Source organism: Macaca nemestrina, chromosome 20, assembly GCF_043159975.1.
Source record: "Macaca nemestrina isolate mMacNem1 chromosome 20, mMacNem.hap1, whole genome shotgun sequence".
In the NCBI taxonomy this organism is placed as follows: domain Eukaryota; kingdom Metazoa; phylum Chordata; class Mammalia; order Primates; family Cercopithecidae; genus Macaca; species Macaca nemestrina.
Genome location: NC_092144.1, coordinates 56,297,870 through 56,313,148, shown reverse-complemented (window position 1 = coordinate 56,313,148; position 15,279 = coordinate 56,297,870). Strand labels below are relative to the sequence as shown.

General features: G+C 54.5%; 2 protein-coding genes across 24 annotated transcripts in view; one reads left to right on the top strand and one right to left on the bottom strand.

Annotated features, from left to right (window-relative positions):
• The window catches only part of LOC105478568 (coiled-coil domain containing 61), a 77,420-nt gene that overhangs the window by 12,080 nt on the left and 50,061 nt on the right, over positions 1-15,279 (bottom strand). For 7 of the 23 annotated variants that reach the window (XR_011617680.1, XR_011617679.1, XR_011617681.1 and 4 more), the window contains 7 exons: positions 8,563-8,773; positions 8,376-8,458; positions 7,584-7,753; positions 6,956-7,489; positions 6,476-6,633; positions 5,624-5,693; positions 236-277 (listed from right to left, as the gene is read on the bottom strand). Coding sequence is in view for 14 of the 23 variants with exons in the window: in XM_071087175.1 (XP_070943276.1) it covers positions 236-277; positions 5,624-5,693; positions 6,476-6,633; positions 6,956-7,489; positions 7,584-7,753; positions 8,376-8,458; positions 8,563-8,773 (1,268 nt within the window). In the remaining 9 variants the exon portion in view is untranslated. Of the gene's footprint in view, positions 1-7; positions 278-3,639; positions 5,484-5,623; positions 5,694-6,475; positions 6,784-6,955; positions 7,490-7,583; positions 7,754-8,375; positions 8,493-8,562; positions 8,774-14,667; positions 14,828-15,279 lie in introns of those variants that run through there. The other 16 variants (XM_011736018.3, XM_011736017.2, XR_011617678.1 and 13 more) reach the window with 15 other exon arrangements.
• Positions 688-4,625, top strand: LOC105478567 (peptidoglycan recognition protein 1). The gene is made up of 3 exons (XM_011736011.3): positions 688-1,015; positions 4,121-4,242; positions 4,348-4,625. The coding sequence occupies exons 1-3, from the start codon at positions 729-731 to the stop codon at positions 4,527-4,529; spliced, it is 591 nt and encodes a 196-aa protein (XP_011734313.1). The 5' UTR covers positions 688-728; the 3' UTR covers positions 4,530-4,625.

Genomic DNA, 15,279 nt, shown 5'->3' with positions numbered 1-15,279 from the left:
AAAAAAAAAAAAAAGTAAAATATTATTTATAAAATAAAATTTAAAATATATATATTTTTTAAATACACATTTTTAAAAACCACTTGCAGGCTCTCACACACTGGGTATCCAGGATTCACACACAGGCAGCCTGGCTCTAGACGCGGGGCTCCAGTGCCTCCGTCGTCTCAGCCTGTGACTTACCTGCTCCCAACCTCAGTTTCCTCCACTGTGAAATGGGCTTCCAGATACTCACCTCGTGAGTTTGCTGCAAGGGTAAATGGCATCAGGCTTGGACCTGGGAGAAGGAAGTGTTTTTAAAATGAACACCTTTGTTACCTCAGTCCTTGCGGAGAGAAGATGTGCCAACGCCCCGGGGATCTGCCATGTAAGTTCCTGTTGAGTTGTTCAATGTTCCACTGAGAGGGGGAGAGACAAGCAGGACCGGGATCCCGGCCCCGGGTCTTCCGGAAACGGCGGGGCGAAGCCTGTGCGGCCCTCCCTGCTGAGCGAGGCGGCCTGTCATTGCCATGGGCGCAACCCAGACTCCAACCACAGTGCATCCCGCCCTGGCCCTGCCAGGGAAGGAAGCTGAGTCTGGGGTCTGCTGGGCCAGCAGGGAAGTCCCAGCAGGGTGTGAAGCAAGACTTTCCGGGCCACTCCCGGAATCCCCCAGCAGATAAAGGCGGCCCCGCCACCTGGCTCTCCTAGCGGTCTCCCCGCCCCTGCCGCCCTGCCGCCCTGCCGCTATGTCCCGCCGCTGTGCGCTGCTTGCCTGGGCTCTCCTCGGCCTCCTTCGACTCGGAGAGGCTCAGAAGACAGAAGCCCCGGCCTGCTGCAGCCCTATAGTGCCCCGGAACGAGTGGAGGGCCCTGCAGTCAGAGTGCACCCAGCGCCTGAGCCTGCCCTTGCGCTATGTGGTGGTGTCGCACACGGCGGGCAGCAGCTGCAACACCCCAGCCTTGTGCCAGCAGCAGACCCAGAATGTGCAGTCCTACCACGTGAAGACACTGGGCTGGTGCGACGTGGGCTACAAGTGAGTGCGGCGGGGAGGCACGGGCTGGACCAGGGACCCCAGAGGCAAAGGTGTGCAAGTGCCCGCCAGCGGGACCGGTTCTAGGCCGGGTGCTGGGGCCACCTGGCTGACACCCCGAGCAGCTTACTGAACCTCACAGGGTCTTCATTTCTTCCTCGGGTCACCGCGTGGGCCAGTGCAGGTGCTCATAGAACCAAGATGCGTGAGGGCCGGGGATGGGCTGAAATCCAAGCCCCGCTTCCCCGGAGGAAGGGGCAGACTTTGCCTAACACGCACCAAGGTGTCCGCGGCGCCTTATGAAGGCGCCCCTTCCTGATGCCTGGTGCCTTTGTTAGGAGGCAGAAAAGCAGGCCGACTCAGTGCGGAGCTGGGTTCCAGAGTCAGCTCAGCTTATTGCTGGCTGAGGCCTGGGGCAGATCCCTCCCCAGCTGGGGCAGGTCCTCCCGGCTTCAGCTTCCTCCTCCGCAAAGTCAACGGGATCGCGGCCCATCTGCTCCTTAAATAAGCCAATACAGGCAAAGCACCTAGGAACTGCCTGGCACACAGGGGCCCGCAAAGCCACAGGCTATTGCCATTAGGCACCTACTATGTGCCAGGCAGTGTGCCAGATGTGGCATGGAGAACGGTGCCACTCTAGCCTCCTGGGGCTGAAAGACCCGCAAGGAGAAAGAAGCCCAGGCCACAGGTGAATTCAGACGGTGATAGAGGCGATGGATAAAAGGAGGTGAGGGAGGGTGACCTCAGGCTGGGACCAGACCCACACAGGCTCCTTGAAAGGGTGGGGCAAGGGAAATTCCCTGAGAGTGGCTGCCTTGGCTCTGGGATCGGGGAGCTGACAGAGGAGTGCTGGTGGCAGAGGGTGCTGGGGGCAAAGCCAACGGGGCTGAGTGGGTGGGTCCCATGGGAAGGACAGGGTGGCTGAACACAGCCGGGGGAGCAGAATGAAATGGGGAAAGGGCTGGACCAGGCAGGGCCTGGTGGACCACAGTGAGGACTGTAGCTTTTACTCCAAGATGGGAGCTACGGGAGGCTTCCCCCTGCAAAGCAGGGACGGGGACTAGTGTAGGTACAAGAGACTCCCTCTGGCTGCCATGGGGAGAAGAGATCATAAGGGGTGCCGGCTGAAGCAGGTCCGGGGCCATGCCTACCAGCTACCTCCTCCTTATAATGGGCTGCAGTCCAGCCTGAGGATTTCCAAGGGAAGGGAACGTTTGAATCCTGCAAGCTCTCAGACCCAGGTAGCATCAGAATCCCCTGCAGAGCTTACTGGAGGAACGCACAGGTCCCCAGATCCCCAGGTCCCCAGAGTCCACTTCAATAGACCCCACCCAGGGAGCACATGCTCTCAGGACCTGGTAAGGCTGTGTCATGAAAAAAAGAAAAAAACCCCACCCAGATAAGTCTAGAGGTTTCCAAAGGTATTCCCAGCCCTTCCAGTTCAAGATTTTATCAAACAATCCAACGTCAACGTTTTGTTTCCAAGACTCAGGCGCTCCAATTCTAAGCGTTCCCATGAGGTCACGAAGGCCCAAGCCTGGCTCTACAGCCTCAGGTCCACGTCACCACATACGGAAGCAGCCGGTGTCTGGCCCTTAGCTTTTAGGATTCAGAATCTGGTTCTAACATTCTGAATCCCCTTTACATGTCATGTCACGTTCTCTCTCTGAGCCTCGTTTCTTCACCTGTAAATGGGGCTTTGGACTGTACCCGCTTGGCGATGGTGGCTGAGGTTTAAATGAGATGTATTCATGCAACAAATGACCAGGGAGAACCAACCACCCCCGACCCCACCACCATCATGCCAGGCTCCAGGAACATGGCAGGGCCATAACCAGCCAGTCCTAGCAGCCAGCATCACCGGCAGGGCCATAACCAGCCAGTCCCAGCAGCCAGCGTCACCAGGGCCAGATTCTGGGAGCTGGCTTCCTAAGCAGCAGATTCAGGACTCGAGATTCGGAAGTTCCAACATTCTGTGCATCACTAATGACACTGTGAGTGCGAGGGCTGAGCTGGCACATACTGCAGCTGCAAGGCACTGATCTTCTAGTTCATCCCCATGTGCCATGTCAGACATGCTCAATCGGACCTACTGAATGAATCAGCCTTAAGGATTTGCTGCCAGGCTTGGAAACCTCAAAGAGGCAGGTGCTGGGGCTCCAGGGTCAGTATCTGATTGTGACCCCAACTTTGAGTCTCTGATCCTGTCCCCCAGAGGACCCCAGGGCAGGAAGCAGGCTGGGGCGAGGGCAGAGATCTGAGAGGCAGGGAGCTCTGAGGACCTTGTACAAACTATGTCGCTTTCTGAGTCTCTGCACTCTCAGCTTAAGATGAGGATGGTAAGAGTCCCTGCCTCAGCCAGGCACGGTGGCTCATGCCTGTAATCCCAGCACTTTGGGAGGCCAAGGCGGGCAGATCACTTGAGGTTGGGAGTTCGAGATCAGCCTGGCCAACAGAGTGAAACCCTGTCTCTACTAATAATACAAAAATTAGCCGGGTGTGGTGGCTCATGCCTGTAATCCCAGGTACTCAGGAGGCTGAGGCACGAGAATCGCTTGAATCTGGGAGGCAGAGGTTGCAGTGAGCCGAGAACACCCTACTGCACTCCAGCCTGGGCAACCAGAGTGAAACTCCATCTCAAAAAAAAAAAAAAAAAGAGTCCCTGCCTCAGAGGGCTGTCCTGCAAGGATTCAGTAAAACAGGACTTCCACAAATCCTCTAGGGAGGCAGGAGAGAGCAAGGCGCAAGATCACATGGGTGGGGACCACGGAGGCCTGGGTACAAACCCCAGCTATGCACCAGACGGGCTGTGTGTCCCCAGGGCAGGTGATTCTACCGCTCTGATTCTATCTATATAAAATGGGGTGATCAGGGTTACCATGAGGATAAAAAAAAGGTGTATGCAGAGCTGTGCTTGGCACATGGCAGGGGCCCAATAAATGACCACAGTCATTGTTACTATGGTGGGAAATTAAGGGGTGAGAAGGATGCTGGGGAAGTTGTGTGCACCAGGGCAGGAACGGAGGCAGGGTGAGTGGAGGAAGAAGGAGGAGTTCTCCTCGGGAAACCCTCCCTCACTCATCAAGCCCCCCCCACCTCCCCATGCAGCTTCCTGATTGGAGAAGATGGGCTCGTATACGAGGGCCGTGGCTGGAACTTCACGGGCGCGCACGCAGATCACTTGTGGAACATCATGTCCATTGGCATCAGCTTCATGGGCAACTACATGGGTGAGTGACTGTCCAGCCAGTCGGGATGGGGGCTGACACAGGGCCCTACACTACCACTGCCCTTCAGGGAAGCCCCTGCCTAACTCTTACCTCTGTCTCCTCCAGATCGGGTGCCCCCACCCCGGGCCCTCCGGGCAGCCCAGGGTCTACTGGCCTGCGGTGTGGCTCAGGGAGCCCTGAAGTCCAACTATGTGCTCAAAGGACACCGGGATGTGCAGCGTACACTCTCTCCAGGCGACCAGCTCTACAACCTCATCCAGAATTGGCCACACTATCCCTCCCACTGAGGCCCTGCTAATCTGCCCCCCATTCCTCTCCTCCCATGGCCAAAAACCCCACTGCCTCCTCCTCCAATAAAGATGCAGCTCAAAATGTGTTCCTCAGCAGGTCCCACCACAAACCTCCCCTCCGTCTCTCCCTCCCACAAGACCAAAGCCCTCCCACCCTTTCCCTCCCAGCACTCTCCTCACTGGTGCTTGGAACCCAGAGGCCCCGGCCCTGAACCAAGACCCCGGAGATCCCAGCTCGAGAGCAACATCACAGCTCAGAACCCAGAGGTCTCAGGTCAGAGCCCAGGAATCAGCACCAAAGCGGCCTGGATGTCACCAACAGGGGGTCCTGGGGGTCCTCCTGGGCAGTGAACCACGCTGCAAGACACCCCCTTCCCACCACACAGCCAAAGGCATCCTGCGCAGAACCTTTGCTTGAACTCCTTTGGGGACAGGCTGCTCACTACTCCTCCCAGCTCTGCCCTTGCACTGTTTAGAGAGTGTACAAGCTTTACCTAGGCCTGAGTCCCAATCTGCCTCCGAGGCACACACAGGTTCCAGTTATACCCCCTAATTTCTCTTCCTCCACATTTCTCCCCACTCCACCCTCACCCTTTAGTCATAAGCTGAGGGGCCCCCAGGGCAAATATGTTTATTTACAAAATGCACACATCCTCCTTCCCAGCATGCACTGCCTGGGGAGAGGGCAGGGTCAGAGCCTCACACACCTGAGACCACAGAGACAGCAGGAGGGGTGGGGCCAGGGTGGGGCCAGGGCAGGGCCTGGGCAGGGCTGGAGGCTACCCTGGCCCCACCCCCCACGCCATACCCAGCAAGTGGGTGGGGAATGGAGGGGCAGTACCCCTTCTCCACATCATGACCGCATATCCAGTCGGTTCATGTACTCCTGCAAGGCCTTCAGGCGTGCGTCTATTTCGGCCATGTCAGCCGCCTGGTGGTCCGAGCTGTACTCTGTGAGAGCAGGTGGGGGTATGGGGGGCTGTGAGGGTCCTGAAGCCCCAGGGAGTTCCTGGGCCCAATATACCACTGCCCCCACTACCATTCCAACGGGTCCTGGGGCTGGGAGAGGGGATGTGGAGTCCCAGGCTCACCTTTGATGGGGACCCAGCCCCCAGAGTTGGCCAGAGATTTCTGGTGGCTGCGTTCCACGGGGGTGGACTTCTGGTGATGGGGAAGGTGGGAAAGGGGGTCAGCCACTGTCCCTCTATTCCTGTCCCCCTAAATCCCACTGGAAATCCTGAGCCTAAGGACCTTGGGGAAAAATAAGGCCTGACATCTACTGGGTATTCATTATATGCAAAATAACCTCCTAATGTCCTCACAGAGCCCTCACCTCCCACGTGAGGTGATGCCATTACCATCCCCGGTTAACGGATAAACAAAAACTAAGGTACAGAGAGGCTAAAGAACTGCCTTGAATGATACAGCTGGTAAGAGGAGGAGTCTGGTTTCAAGACCTGACAGTGAGAAGCCAAAGCCCTAAAGAGCATCACATGCCTCCCATTATTCCTTCTCCAATCTAATGCTCTCAAAACATGCTGTTCCCAGGCCAGGTGCGCTGGCCCAGCCTGTAACTCCAGTGCTGTGGGAGGCTAAGGATGGCTTGAGGCCAAGAGTTCCAGACCAGCCTGGGCAACATAAAGAGACAATACTACCCCCTTATCCTGTCTCAACCTCACCCTCCCCCGCAAAAAAAGCCTAGTCCCAGCTACTCCGTAGGCCGAGGTGGGAGGATCTCTCAAGCCCAGGAGTTAAAGGCTGCTGTGAGCTACAATTGCCCCCACTGCACCCCAGCCTGAAGGACAGAGCGACAGCCACTCTTACACAAAAAAAGCCCTGTTGCACAGGCATTCAGAGTCGCCTCTGCCCCTGATCCCCAGGAAGGAATCACAGCAAATGAGGACAGCTGTGTTCCAGCGGTTTATGCTACCCCTTCTACTCACCGTATTGGACCCACTCCAGGGCGTTGGGCCGGGAGGCTTCCCACGGCGGCGGTGACCCCTGAGAAAAAGGAGTAACCAAGAACCAGTGGTGCGGAGGCTCCAGTATTCCCACCTCCCCGACCTTTGTGGCGGCCCCCAGGCTCCATCACCCAATTTCCCTGAAAAAGATTGTTTATAGTCTCTCCAGAAACCCTTTTGAGGTGATCCTTTTCCCATGTTCAAGTTTTACCCTCTGGAGAGCGACTCAGAGAAATCCTCCAAATCGCTGCAGGAGCTGGCAGACGAGCAGCGGCTGCGGAAACTATCCACTAGAGGGAGACGGAGGGCGTGAGCTCTGGCCCTCGCTGGCCCCGCCCAGTGCTTCCCAGGCCCTCCCAGCCCGCCCAGCCCCGCCCCGCCCGACCCGCCGGCCCCGCCCAGTGCCTCCCACCCCCGCGCAGTTCCGCCTAGCCCCGCGGCCCCGAGCTCCAGGCGGGTTACCTGAGGAGCTGCGGTTTCGGGAGCGGTTAGGGGCGTCCCCTCGGCCAGTCACGACAGCAGGGGCCCGTGTCTGGCGAGACCAGGAGACGGACGGACCGTCCCCGCTTCCCCCACTGCCTAATCGGTTCCGCTGCTGCTGCCTGGGAAAAAAGAAAGGAGACACTGGCCTGTACGCCCAACTCCTGCGGGCAAGGGTGTCGCTGCGCCCCAAAAGGTCACAGCCACGCCGGCGACCGCCCAAGGTGACGAGCCTAGGCGCGGAAAGCATGCAGAAACACAGACGAGGAGGTGGGACGGACGGAAGGCACAGCAGGCGGAGCCGGCAAAGCAGGCGGGGTATCCGGCGAGAAGCGAGCAGGTGGAAGGAGATGGGGACTGATGGTGGCGTGGAGAGATGAGCGCCCGGGAGCGGGCAAGGGCCAGGGACAGGGGCAGGTGAGGGAGGAAGGGGCACTGACTTCATCTTGATCTCTCTCTGCTTCCTTTCCTTGGCTTTCACAAAGGCCGTGGGGTCGAAGCGGAGCGCGCGACCACCTAGGACCACGTGGGAGAGGAGGCGGCTGGGTCCTGCGACGGGCCTTGGCAGCGCCAGTGCGTCCCCTCCCCACCGCAGGGCAGGGGCACAGACCTGTGGGCGAGGGCGAGGGGCGCGCAGGGCGGCCCCGACCCCGGCTTCCGCGGCCGCTCTCCCGGGATGAGGAGCGCGCGGCGCCGCGGCCTCGCGACGTGGAGCGCTCCCGGGACGATGAGGCCCGGTCCTCCCGCGCCGGGGACGGCTGCACCGGCGGAGTCCGCCTCCTGAGACCACAGGGGCAGCTGTCAGCTTCCCACCCGCCCCGACAAACTCAATCTCGAGACTCCTCCCCGACCGCACCTTCTCCGAACCCTCAGGCCTACCCCATCAGCTCCTAGACGTGCACTCCTGGGCCCACGACCCTCATGATATCCTCCCCCTAGACCACACCCAAACTCCTAAAACACCCCTCTGTCATTTCCCAACATCCTTTCAACACACCCCCTTCACCAAACCCTTCTTTCTGGAGTCTTCCACAACTCCCCGGAAACCCTTCCCAATTTTCCACCACCCACCCCATAAATGCCAGCAGACCTCACCCTGATCCCACCTGCTGCGCCGCACCCTTTCGCACCAGGAGACCCTAGGGCCCAATCCCTTTCCCAGTCCCTCCTGAACGCCGCCTCAAGCCTGCGCATCTCCGCACAGCCCGGGTCCACCTAACCACCGCACCCGAATCCTGTCTGGCCTCCAGACGGGGTCCGCTAAGCCCCTCCTCCCCTTCAGTCCCTCCCCCTCCACCCTACCTGGCCCCGCCCCGCCTCCCTCACGCTCCGCCTCCTCACGCTCCACCCCCTCTCAGGCCCCGCCCATCCGCCCTAGAGCACCGCAGGCCTAGCCTCTCACCCCCTCTTGTACAATGCCAGCTCGCTGGTCAGCGTCTTCAGCCGGGCGCGCAGGCTCCGTTCCGATGCCTTCGCCTCCTCGAGCTGCCAGGAGGGGAGAGGGGCGCGAAGGTCCAGGCTGAGGCCGAAGCCCAGGCTGAGGCCGAGGTCCACGTCTCGCTGGCCGCTCCCGGCCCCCCGCTGCTCACCTCCTTGGCCAGACGGCGACAATCCTGGCCGCGACGGCCGGCCACCCTGTGCCCGAGCCCACGCTCCTGCCGCAGCTCCAGCTCCAACCCGCGCACCAGCCCGCGCAGCGCCTCGGCCTCCTGGCGCGCCGCGCGCCCGGCCAGCGCCTCCTCGCGCGATCGGCCCAGCTGCACCTCCAGCTCCCGCTTCTCGGACGCCAGGCGCGACACCCTGGGGAAGACGGAGAGAGAGCGCTGGAGAGAGAGGCATGGTCCCATTCCCACGACTCCATGGGGGTGGGACGCCTCATCATTTCACCTCTCCGGAAGGGGGAACAGGGCTCCATCACTCTCAACTGCCCCCAAGGGGAGGGGCAGGCTCCTATCATCTCCCCTATCGACGTGTGAGGAGGGATGTGGTCACATCACCCTCATCCACCCCACGAAGAGGACATGACCCCACCACGCACAGGACGCACACACACTCCTCCCCTGGTGCGGGTGAAGGAGTGGGAACACAGCCATGTGAGTTCCAATTCTAAACGATTTCATCAATCTGTCCACACCCTGAAAGCCTAGCACTGCCTCCCTCCTCCTCCCACCTCGCCAGGCCAGTCTCCCAGTCACGAAATCCTCTGCAATACAAATTTGATCAGGTAACTACCACGCTCAAAACCCTTCCTTAAGAAAGTATATACACAAGGCTATTATTCATTGCAGCACAATCTGTAATAGCAAAAGAGTAGAAATAGCCAAAATGTACGTCAAAACAGAACTAACTGAATTTCTAATACATCTACTCAATTGAGTCGCACAAAACTATAAAGAGGAAAGTAGAGGATCTCTACGTCCTGTCACCGAGTGACTGCTGTGACACAGTATGGTGCAGACAGTATGTTCAGAATGTCCCTTTTCGTAAAAGAAACGAGAATTATAAATTACATGTTTATATTTTCAAAATTATATAATAGAATAAACCAAAATCTATGGGGGAAAAGGATTATTTATGGGGAAGGGGGAAATGAACAGAAATTGGACCTCTCTGGCTGGACAAAGTGGCTCATGCCTGTAATCTCAGCACTTTGGGAGGCCGAGGCAGGTGGATCACTTGAAGCCAGGAGTTTAAGACCAATCTGGCCAACCTGACGAAACCCCGTCTCTACTAAAAATACAAAAGTTAGCCTGATGTAGTGTCACATGCCTGTGATCCCAGCTACTCAGGAGGTTGAGGCACAAGAATCACTTGAACTCAGAAGGCAGAGTGCGCAGTGAGCTGAGATTGTGCCACTGCCGTCCAACCTGGGAGACAAAGCAAGACCATATCTCAAAAAAATAAAGTCAGAACTACAGATAATTTAAAAAAAAAATTTTTTTGCCGGGCGCGGTGGCTCAAGCCTGTAATCCCAGCACTTTGGGAGGCCGAGGCGCGCGGATCACAAGGTCAGAAGAGAGACCATCCTGGCTAACACCATGAAACCCCGTCTCTACTAAAAAAAAATACAAAAAACTAGCCGGGCGTGGTGGCGGGCGCCTGTAGTCCCGGCTACTTGGGAGGCTGAGGCAGGAGAATGGCGTGAACCCGGGGGGCGGAGCTTGCAGTGAGCCGAGATCGCGCCACTGCACTCCAGCCTGGGGCACAGAGCAAGACTCCGTCTCAAAAATAAAAAATAAAAAAAAATTTAAGAAATTGGACCTCAGCCTGTAATCCCAGCACTTTGGGAGGCCGAGACGGGCGGATCACGAGGTCAGGAGATCGAGACCATCTGGCTAAAACGGTGAAACCCCGTCTCTACTAAAAAATACAAAAAAACTAGCCGGGCGAGGTGGCGGGCGCCTGTAGTCCCAGCTACTCGGGAGGCTAAGGCAGGAGAATGGCTTGAACCCGGGAGGCGGAGCTTGCAGTGAGCTGAGATCCGGCCACTGCACTCCAGCCTGGGCAACAGAGCAAGACTCCGTCTCAAAAAAAAAAAAAAAAAAAAAAAAAAAAAAAAAAAAATTGGACCTCTCTGAATGTACCCTCTTTTTCAGTTTTGACTTTGGAACTATAAAAATATTTTATATAAATTAATTAAGTAAATTTTAACAAATGCCATCACAAAAATTTTAAAAGAAACTGGCCCAAACAGACCTGACTCTATATCAAAGTTGGTGGCACATTGGAGAATTATAGGAGGTAACTAAAACACACCATTTGAGCAAGTGGGATATAGCCTAAGGCCAAAAAGAACTATGAGGAAATCTTTTTTTTCTTTTTTGAGACAGAGTCTTGCTCTGTCACCCAGGCTGGAGTGCAGTGGCACGATCTCAGCTCACTGCAACTTCTGCCTACCAGGTTCAAGCGATTCTCCTGCCTCAGCCTCCCGAGTAGCTGGGATTACAGGTGCCCACCACCACCCCCGACTAATTTTTGTATTTTTAGTAGAGAAGGGGTTTCACCATGTTGGCCAGAATAGTCTCAAACTCCTGACCTCAGGTGATCCACCTACCTCAGCCTCCCAGTGTGCTGGGATTACAGGCATGAGCCACTGCACCCAGCCCTGGAAATCGTAAACTTCATTCAAAATTCAATTATTAGTAATTACACTGGTATTGTTTAAGATAAAGCAAATAAATATGTTATTATCCCTAGAAACCAAGATTTTCATCATAAGAAAAGACATATAAGTAGGTCAGGTGTAATGGTTCACACTTGTAATTCCAGCACTTTGGGAGGCCAAGGCAGACAGATAGCTTGAGCCTAAGAGTTTGACACCTGCCTGGGCAAATCCCCATCTCTACAAAACTTAGCTTGTGGCCAGGCACAGTGGCTCATGCCTGTTATCCCAGCACTGTGGGAGGCCAAGGCAGGCAGATCACCTGAGGTCAGAAGTTCAAGACCAGCCTGGACAATATGGTGGAACCCCCTTTCTACTAAAAATACAAAAAAAAAAATAGCCGGGTCTGGTGGCGAGCACCTGTAATCCCAGCTACTCAGGAGGCTGAGGCAGGAGATCGCTTGAACCCAGGAGGCAGAGGGCAGAGGTTGCAGTGAGCTGACATGGTGCCACTGCACTCCAGCTTGGGTGACAGAACAAGACTTCGTCTCCAAAAAAAAAAAAAAAAAAAAATTAGCTTGTCATGGTGCCATGTGCCTGTAGTCCCAGCTACTGGGAAGGCTGAGGCAGGAAGGTTGTTTGAACTCAGGAGTCTGAGGTGACAGTGAGCCGTGACTGCACTACTGTACTACTGCACTCCAGCCTGGGTGATAGGGTGAGACTCTCTCTCTTAAAAAAAAAAAAAAAAAAAAAAAAATTAAAATTAAATTAAGTGCAAAAAGAGGGATACAACTAAACTATATTGTTTAGGGATGCGTAGTTTAGCTGGCAAAACCATAAGCAAATCAAATGAGTGAGATTAGGTGCATTTGGGAGCATGGTTAGAGCAAGAGGGTCTCTCCTGGAAAAAGACATGCAGAGGCTAGGGGGAAATGACTACTTTCAATTTTTTTTTTTTTTTCTTTCAGACAGAGCCTGCCTGTGTCACACCAGGCTGATCCCAGCTCACTGCAATCTTGAACCTGGGTTCAAGTGATTCTCCCGTCTCAGCCTCCCGCGTAGCTAGGGCTACAGGCATGCGCACTCTGCCCAGCTAAATTTTTGTATTTTTAGTAGAGACAGTGTTTCACCATGTTGGCCAGGCTAGTCTCAAACTCCTGACCTCAGGTGATCCGCCCACCTCGGCCTCCCAAAATGCTGGGATTACAGGCATGGAACACCGCACCCGGCCTCGATTTCTTAACCTGGGTAGTTGTTACATGGGCGCTGGCTTTATGATAATTTGTGAAACTGTACATTTATATTTTATACTCTTTGGGGCGTATTATATTTCACAATAGGAAAGTTAAGTAGTGAAGTAGTGGGACTCTTGGGCAGGAGGGAGGGGTCCCATCCCAGAGATTCAGGTGTAAATGGTGTGTCTGGAGGAGTCAGGGCCTACCCTGGAACTCCTCACTGCTCACAGAATTTTTAAAAACAGAAAAATAGGCCGAGCGCGGAGGCTCATGCCTGTAATTCCAACACTTTAGGAGGCCGAGACAGGCGGATCACTTGAGGTCGGGAGTTCGAGATCAGCCTGGCCAACACGGTGAAACCCTCTCTCTACTAAAAATACAAAAATTAGCCGGGTGTGGCACATGCCTGTAATCCCAGCTACTCGGGAGGCTGAGGCAGGAGAATCGCCTGAACCCAGGAGACAGAGGTTGCAGTGAGCCGAGATCACCCCACTGCACTCCAGCCTGGGTGACAGAGCGAGACTCGGTCTCAAAAAAGTAAAAAGAGGCCGGGCGCGGTGGCTCAAGCCTGTAATCCCAGCACTTTGGGAGGCCGAGACGGACAGATCACGAGGTCAGGAGATCGAGACCATCCTGGCTAACACGGTGAAACCCCGTCTCTACTAAAAAAATACAAAAAACTAGCCAGGGGAGGTGGCCAGCGCCTGTAGTCCCAGCTACTAGGGAGGCTGAGGCAGGAGAATGGCGTAAACCCGGGAGGCGGAGCTTGCAATGAGCTGAGATCCGGCCACTGCACTCCAGCCTGGGCGACAGAGCGAGACTCCGTCTCAAAAAAAAAAAAAAAAAAAAAAAAAAAGAAAAACAAAAACAAAAAGAAATGGTGAATCTACAGGGCAGCCAGGGCACTGGCATTTTTCAAAGCTCCCGGGCAATTTGAGTGCATATCCAGAATGAACCACTGCACGGGCTGAAAGGCGGAAGAGAACTTTATAAAAGAGGGAGCCAGCTCTCAACAGCTGAAACCATCAGTCTCAACACAACCAAAGGAGGCATCTTGCCAAAACCTACCCGACATGTGATTAAACCTATATACGGTTAGCCACCACTTCACTGCAAGTACAGGGGACAGAGGAGGACATTAAACACACCATGGCGATATAATCAGCAAAATCTATTTTTCATTTTTCCATCTGAGTATGCTTGCTAGGGAAAATTTCAGCAAAATCTAGACTGCAAAACTCTACAGGACAAATAACCTGATTTCTTCCACAAATAAGTAGCATGAAAAGTGGTGAAGGGGATATAAATTAAAAGAGATTTAAGAAATACATCAGCCAAGCTCAGTGGCTCATTCCTGTAATCCCAGCACTTTGGGGGGCCGAGGCAGGTGGATGGCTTGAATTCAGGAGTTCAAGACCAGCCTGGACAACATGGGCAAACCCTGTCTCTATAAATATATATATATATATATATATATATATATATATATATATATATGTGTGTGTGTATATGAAAATTAGCTGGGCATGATGGCATGTGCCTGTAGTCCCAGCTACTCAGGAGGCTGAGGTGGGAGAATCACTTGAGCCCAGGAAGTCAAGGATACAGCGAGCCGAGATCATACCACCACACTCCAGCCTGGGCAACAGAGCAAGACTGAAAAAAAAAAGAAAAGAAAGACCTCAACAAACTGCAATGTGCAGCCATATTTAGATACAGGACGAATTCAAACCACTTGCAAAAAAGACACTTGAGAGGTGATCAGAGAAGTGTAAGTGTGAACGCATACGCAATGGGTTTCAGATGACATGATGGAATTTTTGTTAATGTTGTTGGACGTGATGACAGCACTTATATCCTTATATGTTAAAGATACACACTGAAGCTTTTACAGAGGAGATACGAAGACTGGGATTTGCTACAGGGCAGGGGGTGGCAGTACCTCAAACAAGATGGGCAAACGTGGGTAACTGTTGAAGCTGGGGGACAAGTACGTGCAAATTATACTACTGTTTACTTTTGTGGTGCTTGGAATTTTTCCTAATAAATCCTTCTTAAAATCTGTGGTTCCCCACACTCTCCAACAAGGAGCTTTCCTTTCTATTCAGCCCTTACCCACCTGACTTCTCCCTTCCTCACTTCCTGCCTCCCTCTCCCACAGGCTCCAGCCAGATGCAGTTCTCACCTCCCAGAACCTTCTCTCCTCCTTCTCCTGGCAAAAACCACTCCACTCATCCGGAAAGCCTACCTGCCCCTGACGTTCTCCGCTCTCCCAGCCCTCTGTACCTTTCCGTCCTAGCACCAACCCTGGCAGACCTGGCATGTAGAGGAGTGTCCGTTTCCCATGTGGATCCCACCTTTCTGGGGGCAGAGCCTCCACCTGTCTGGTTCACTGCACAGGACCCCAGGCTGCATGGCCGGGCGCACTGCATTCAACTCTATTCCACTTGTTAACAAGCTGGGTGGCCCTGGGCAGTTTCACTTCACATCTCTGAGCCTCAGACCATCTTTTCTCATCTGTGAAGAGGGACAATAATAAGAATGCCAGCCTGTTAGGCTGTAAGAATCTATTCACAGTGCTTAGACCATGTCTAGCATAATAAACATTAACCAGTGTCGGGCAGTGTGCCTGGCACAGCATGAACTCCATAAATGTTCGCTGAATGAAGGAATAAATCTCAGAACCTTTCCAAACTCCCTAATTCCTGGCTGGGAAGAGGAAGAGAAGCCACTGAGCACCGTTGGGATCTCAAGGCTTCTGTGGTTGGTTCCAAAGGGTGGAGGGCGCCACCTTGTGGCCATCCTGGGAAACACACATCCAGAAACACAAACCTAGAAACACACACACACCACCTGAGACAGAGCGTGCGCGCGTGCACACACACACACACACAGCCTGAGAGCAGATCCTGAGGATAAATTCTGGCCTCCCCACTGAGGCCTTCCTCGGCCCAGCAGTACACAGGCGA

Bases quoted from the DNA above. Each gene is read 5' to 3' on its own strand.
- LOC105478567 (XM_011736011.3), top strand. From the start codon at position 729: ATGTCCCGCCGCTGTGCGCTGCTTGCCTGGGCTCTCCTCGGCCTCCTT. The intron at 1,016-4,120 runs GTGAGTGCGGCG...CTCCCCATGCAG, and splicing joins TGGTGCGACGTGGGCTACAA to CTTCCTGATTGGAGAAGATG. The intron at 4,243-4,347 runs GTGAGTGACTGT...TGTCTCCTCCAG, and splicing joins CTTCATGGGCAACTACATGG to ATCGGGTGCCCCCACCCCGG.